Genomic DNA, 7,237 nt, shown 5'->3' with positions numbered 1-7,237 from the left:
GAACACGTGTTCATCAACTTCACTTTCTCCATCATCTTCTTCCTCATCAACTGACGTAGCGGAAATATTATAGGGAAGATGAACAATCACAAATTGAGAAAACTCTCAAGGAAGATTTTATTGAATTCAAGAACTACTGCCTCTAAGGGCTTACAACTGATTAAATAGAAAAAACCTAGGAAAATCCGGAAAATAAAATAAAATAAAAAAAAGATATTTTTTTCCAAAAATGGAAAATATGAGATAATTACTAAGATGGAAAATACTTATCTTCGAGATCATCTTCCAACAAACGAAATCTAAATCCGAATTTCATGGAAAGAGATATTGCAAAAATGAAAATTAACATAAATAGCAAAAACGATTAAACGAGGGCCTAGACGATGGATTTTGCCCGAAATTGGTCTTGCGTCAGGGCCAAAGGCACTGAGTTTTATTCCTTGGCTCGGCTCCAATCAAATTAGACTAGTGATTTGCCAAAAACGAGCTAACCCAAAGTCATCATGAAATCATTTGCCCCTTTTGCCAACTTTTGCCTTGTGATGGTCCCATTTTGCCATGAACTCTAATCCCTTGTGCACTTCATCATTCTCCCCAGGGTGGGAAAAATTCACCCTCGAATTTGACGAGAAAGGAGCTTCGTCATCAGCACCAGAATTGTCACCATGAAATGGCACCAAATGCTTGATATTGAACACATCGGAGGTACGAATATGGCTGGGCAGCTTTAAACGGTAAGCATTTGGATTGATTTTCTCAATGACCTCCAATGGACCAATCTTCTTCGCGGTAAGCTTGTTGTATTCATGAGCAGGAACACGATCCTTTGTTAACACCGCCCAAACAAAGTCACCTACCTCAAACTCAACATGTCGGCGCTTGAGATCCGCAGCACGCTTATACTCAGCAACAACAGCCTGCAGCTGATCATGAGTCTGTGAGTGAACCTGGTGCAATTGTTGAATAAAGTCTTCGGCCTTACCATGCATTTTAACAGAAGTAGAAACTGGAACTAGATCAAGAGGACCACGAGGAATAAGGCCATACACCACCTGGAACGGACTAAAACCTGTACTTCGGTTAACAGCATGATTGTGAGCAAATTCTGCTTGACACAACTTCTGATCCCAAGACTTAATGTGATCACCAACCAAACAACGTAGTAAATCACCTAAGGAACGGTTAACAACCTCTGTTTGACCATCTGTTTGAGGATGATATGCACTGCTGAAGTCCAGCCGTGTATTCACAGAGCGCCATAGGCTGCGCCAAAAGTGGCTGAGGAAACGAGTATCCCGATCGGACACAATAGATGTAGGCAGTCCATGAAGGCGATAAATTTCACGAAAGTACAATAAGGCTACATTGACAGCATCTGTAGTCTTCTTGCAGGGGATGAAATGTACCATTTTTGAAAACCGATCAACCACTACGAAGATTGAATCAAAACCACGCTGGGTCCTGGGAAGTCCCACAACAAAATCCATACTCACATCTGTCCAAGGCTGGGTTGGGATAGGTAGGGGCATATACAAGCCCGCATTGGTCGCCTTGCCCTTGGCCAAGTGACAAACCCGACAACGCTCCACAAACTTGCTGATATCCTTGCGCAATGATGGCCAAAAGTAAGAAGCAGCAACGAGCTGCAATGTTCGGTCACGACCTACATGGCCCTCATTATGCAACTCTTGAATGATCTTCAACCTCAAACTGCCCTCTGGAACACACAACTGATTTCCATGAAAAAGAAAACCATCAACCCATGTAAACTCCGACTGTACACCCTCCTGCAACTTTTGGACAACATGGGAAAAGTATGGGTCAGTAGCATATAAGTCACACACCCTATCAAAACCTGGAACCTCCACTCGCATTTCTGTAAGGAGCGTTTGGCGCCTACTCAACGCATCCGCAATTTTGTTAAGGGCACTCGCCTTGTGCTTGATCACAAAAGTAAATTGCTGTAGATAAGCAATCCAAGAGGCATGTCGAGCAGAAACCTTATCCTGAGTACCAAGGTGTTTAAGGGCATCATGATCCGTATACAAAATGAACTCCTTATGGAACAAATAGTGACGCCAAGGTCGAACGGCCTGGACTATTGCATAGAACTCCACATCATAAGTACTATACCGAGACTTCGAGCCAGAAAGCTTCTCACTGAAATATGCAATAGGGCGGTTGTTCTGACTCAGCACACCACCGATACCACTTTCGAAGCATCACAATGCAGCTCAAATGGTTGGGTAAAGTCAGGCAGCACCAAAACTGGAGCAGTAGTCAACTTCTGCTTAATCAATTGGAAAGATGACTCTGCCTCGTGAGTCCACTGAAACCTCCCATCCTTCATGCAATCTGTAATTGGTGCCATGATGCTACTGAAATGCGGTATGAACCTGCGATAGAAGGAAGCAAGGCCATGAGAACTCCGCACCTCAGTGACAGTTTTGGGCTGTGGCTATTTACTTATCGCCTCTACTTTAGATGTATCAACTGCTAACCCCACCTTCGACACCACATAACCCAGGAACACCACACTATCAGTGAGAAAGGAACACTTCTTCACTGCAGCATAGAATTTACCCCTGCGAAGAACTGAAAGAACTTCCCGAAGGTACTGGACTTGATCATCATCATTAGCACTATAAATTAAAATATCATTGAAGTAGACCACAACAAATTTACCGATGAATGGGCGAAGAGCCTGATTCATAACCCGCATGAACGTACTGGGCGCATTTGAGAGGTCAAAGGGCATTACTAACCACTCGTACAATCCTTCTCTCATCTTAAATGCGGTCTTCTACTCATCTTCATGTCTGATCCGAATATGATGGTACCCACTATTCAAATCAAACTTGCTAAACACACAAGCACCGGTAAGCTGTTCCAACAAATCATCCAAGCGGGGAATAGAAAAGTGGTAACACACCATAATCTTATTGATCGCCCTGCTATTCACGCACATGCGCCACGTGCCATCCTTCTTCGACGTGAGAAGAGCAGGAACAACACAAGGACTAAGACTCTCCCTGATGTGTACTTTTGCCAGAACCTCCTCAACTTGCCTGCGCAACTCCTCATGCTCAGTGGGTCTCATTCTGTAATGTGCTTGGTTAGGCAGGGCAGTACCAGGCACCAAGTTAATCTGATGCTGAATATCCCATAGTGGTTGTAATTCACCTGGAAGCTCTTCTGGGAAAACTTCATGAAACTCCTTTAGCAATGGCTGAACTGCGAGAGGGACTTCATGCTCACTGTCAACCGACTTTCCAATCAGTACATACACTACTCCAGACTCCTCCATCTCTGTCTCAAACTTCTTTCTGGTCAGTAAATTGGCATTGTTCCTAGCTGTCTGTACTGAACCCTTATCCGGTAGTAACACAATTTTCTTTCCCTCAAACAGAAAGCTGTACGTGTTGGTATATCCATCATGCAGTGAGTGCCTGTCAAACTGCCACGACCTCCCTAATAGTAAATGACATGCATCCATCTCTACTACATCACATAAGACCTGATCCTTGTAGGTAGGTCCGATGGAGAAGCTGATCCTAGCACGTTGAGACACTTCTACGTCATTACCTCTTTTCAGCCAGGCTAATTTGTAAGGTTTGGGATGTTTCTCAGTCTGCAAACCCAGCTTCTTAACGACCTCCTCAGCCACCACATTCTCGCAACTACCAGAATCAATAACAAATTTGTACACCTTCCCTCCAACAGTGCATGTTGATTGAAAGATATTATTACGCAACCAATCAGTGTTATTCTCCAAAGGAGTCAGGAAACTCCTCCTCACCTCCAGTGCTTGACCCACATCACCAATCATAAACTCTTCATCTTCTGTTGCTTCTTCTCCGCCCTCACCGTCAAATACAGGCGGACTTTCATAATCGTCATTTCCCTCATCAACAAAGAGTCCCCTGCGCGGATTCTTTGAGCACTCAGACTGCCTGTGGCCTATAACTCCGCACCCGAAACAACGAATACCAGCCCCAGGACGTGTTGGTTGTTGGGCAGGATTTGTTCTAGGAGGACCAGATTGGGCAGGATTACCAGGACGTGCCACCTGCTGTTGTGGGTTACTAGAAGAATTCCCTGCAATGAAAGGACTAGTAGTTTTCCTGGACTGTTGCTTCTCTATCTGTATTGCCCTCTGATGTGCTTCAGAAACTGTCACAGGATCAAACATATTGAGAGTATCCTGTATTTGGGGATGAAGACCACCCACGTACCATGACACCAACTGCTCCTCCGTCTCCATCATCTCGTTCCTCGTAATCAACATATAAAAATCCGTGGTATAGTCACTAACCGTTTTCCCACCTTGACGCAGATTCTGCAGTTGTTGATACATGGTCCGCACATAATTGTAAGGCAGAAATTGTTTCTTCATATGTTTCTTCAATTTGTCCCACGATGCAAGCTTAGGTTTCTCCAGCCTGGATCTTGTCACCTTAGTCTGCTGCCACCACGCCGCTGCTCACCCACGAAGCCTCGTTGCAACGAGAGGCACACATTTATCGACAGGAACGTCTTTAAACTCCAAGACCTCCTCCACTGCAGTCACCCAATCCAAGAATTCCTCTGGGCTTAACCCACCATGAAATTCTGGAATATCCACCTTAAATCCTGATTCCCAACGTCGGTTGTCCTCCTGACCACCCCTTCTCCGGTGAACTGGCAGATCCAATGGTTGTTCAAGCGGTGCAAACGAATTCTCATCATCGGAATCCTCAAGCTGTTGGCCTGTAGGAAAAAGCTGCTGCGGCATAAGCGCAGCGATCTGCCGTGTCAACAATTCCACTTGTTGACGTAGCTGTGCGACTTCATCACGTCTATGTACCTCCTCTACCGGGGCATCACGGGCTTCAGGACGTCTCCTTGGCGGCATGGTGAAGGAACGATTTCGGCTCTGATACCAACTGACGTAGCGGAAATATTATAGGGAAGATGAACAATCACAAATTGAGAAAACTCTCAAGGAAGATTTTATTGAATTCAAGAACTACTGCCTCTAAGGGCTTACAACTGATTAAATAGAAAAAACCTAGGAAAATCCGGAAAATAAAATAAAATAAAATAAAAGATAATTTTTTTCAAAAATGAAAAATATGAGATAATTACTAAGATGGAAAATACTTATCTTCGGGATCATCCTCCAACAAACGGAATCTAAATCCGAATTTCATGGAAAGAGATATTGCAAAAATGAAAATTAACATAAATAGCAAAAACGATTAAACGAGGGCCTAGACGATGGATTTTGCGCGAAATTGGTCTTGCGTCAGGGCCAAAGGCACTGAGTTTTATTCCTTGGCTCGGCTCCAATCAAATTAGACTAGTGATTTGCCAAAAACGAGCAAACCCAAAGTCATCATGAAATCATTTGCCCCTTTTGCCAACTTTTGCCTTGTGATGGTCCCATTTTGCCATGAACTCTAATCCCTTGTGCACTTCATCATCAACATTTTGGATTCGAAGGGAACTTTGCATCCTTTTTTCTTCTTCTCCCTATAGAGATTAACTCATATGTAATTAAGAAGCCTACCAAATCTTCCATCTTTATGCTTTTGATGTTTTTACCAACTCTTCCACTTTTATTCTTTTGATGTATTTACTTCCTCAATGGCAATCACTTTGGAATGAAATCTATTGGGTTGAGATCTAAGAACTTTTTTCACTAATAACTTTCAAATTATTTCTTTTCCAGAGTGTACGCTAATTTGGTATGTCATTTAGCTTGGCATAGAATTCATTGAAATGCTCATCATCTCTCATGATCAATTATTCAAATTCAAGGATGAGCACCTAGAGTTTTGAAGACTTCACAATAAAAGTTCCATCATGAGCCACTTGAAGTACGTCCCAAGCTTCCTTGGCTACCTTGCATGTAGAAATCAAGTGAAACTGGCTAGAATCAACAAAAAAGAAAATTACATTTAAAGCTTTTGAATTCCATCAGGTATTGCTAAAGTTTGTAATACCCCACTCATTAGCCTTTTTCTCTCTTTCTTTCGTATTTTCAGTTATAGTAGGTGTTTTATATCCATACATGATAGAATGCCAATTTTTTTCATCTAAGGATTGGACATAGACCTGCATTGTAGTCTTTCAATAAGAATAATTCGTCCTACCTAAGACATGAGCTATAAATGGTGCTTCGACCATGGATCTCATTTTCTAAAAGTGTACCCGCTTTGATACCAAGTGTAAATTCTAAGAACTAGTAAATTTTAAAAATTTGTTCTAATTATCCAATTCAAATAGTACACGTTAGGCAATCAGAATATCCTAGGATTAGTTCCTAACCAATTATGATTCAGTGTATAAATAGAATCTAGTGTTCTAAGTGGTTATAATGAATTGTGAAAATTAACTAGCATATTAAAACATGAACACCAAATGTAATGTGATAAAACCCAAAGGGAAACAATCACGCGCTCCTTATCATGGATAAAACAATCCATTAAATCAAACATTAACAAATACATCTGTTTCAATTTTGTAATTTTGCAAAATTAACAAATAACAATAAAAAAAAATCTAAGAACAACTCACTCGTTTTCTTCTTCTTTTGACTTGTTGTAGAAGTGGAATCAAACCCCCTCGACCTTGATATTATCGCCACTTCACTGTTGTACTCGATCAAAACCACCATTTAGCTTAAGAATCTCAATTTTGAACTTACGCTAAACAGCTTAATCTTTGAACTGGATTGATCATTCATGCTTTTGTGTGTTCTCTTTAAGTACGGTCGAAGAACATGGTTTTGTTATGAGATTATTCAAGAATGTATGTTTTCAGGTGAACTCACTGAATTCTGGCAAAACGTTCTACAAGTTCATGATCAAAATATGTTTTCTCGAAGCTATAAATCCGTCACTTGATTTCTTGCTTTACTTATGTTAAAAGTAATTTTCAAGACACAAACTGAACTTACCTAAAATTAGAGCATTAAAACACGGTAAGTATATAATAGAATCAATCAATATATATTTGATAAGGCAATAACCTTGAGGAAAATTTAAAATTTAAATCAATATTTACATAACTATAATTATTTAACCTATCAAATAATATCTAGAATGATAGGTAAATAAATATGTGTTAGCTGCAGTATGGAAACTGAAGATTGCATCCTGTTTAGGTATTGAAACCCTAAAATCGGCGGCTACCAAATTCTGTTGAAACCCGTACCATCCAGTCAATTAAAATTGATTGCCTTCTTAGACTG

At 41.1% G+C, this 7,237-nt stretch overlaps 1 protein-coding gene across 1 annotated transcript; it reads right to left on the bottom strand.

The window, feature by feature from the left end:
• Nucleotides 1–2,803: 2,803 nt before the first annotated feature.
• Nucleotides 2,804–4,396, bottom strand: LOC111400675. The gene has a single exon (XM_023028067.1). The coding sequence runs from the start codon at nt 4,394–4,396 to the stop codon at nt 2,804–2,806; it is 1,593 nt and encodes a 530-aa protein (XP_022883835.1).
• Nucleotides 4,397–7,237: the final 2,841 nt, after the last annotated feature.

Source organism: Olea europaea, chromosome 10 (genome assembly GCF_002742605.1).
Source record: "Olea europaea var. sylvestris chromosome 10, O_europaea_v1, whole genome shotgun sequence".
NCBI classification, from domain to species: Eukaryota; Viridiplantae; Streptophyta; class Magnoliopsida; order Lamiales; family Oleaceae; genus Olea; species Olea europaea.
This window is presented reverse-complemented; position numbering and strand designations above follow the sequence as displayed.

Bases quoted from the DNA above. Each gene is read 5' to 3' on its own strand.
- LOC111400675 (XM_023028067.1), bottom strand. From the start codon at position 4,396: ATGAAGAAACAATTTCTGCCTTACAATTATGTGCGGACCATGTATCAA.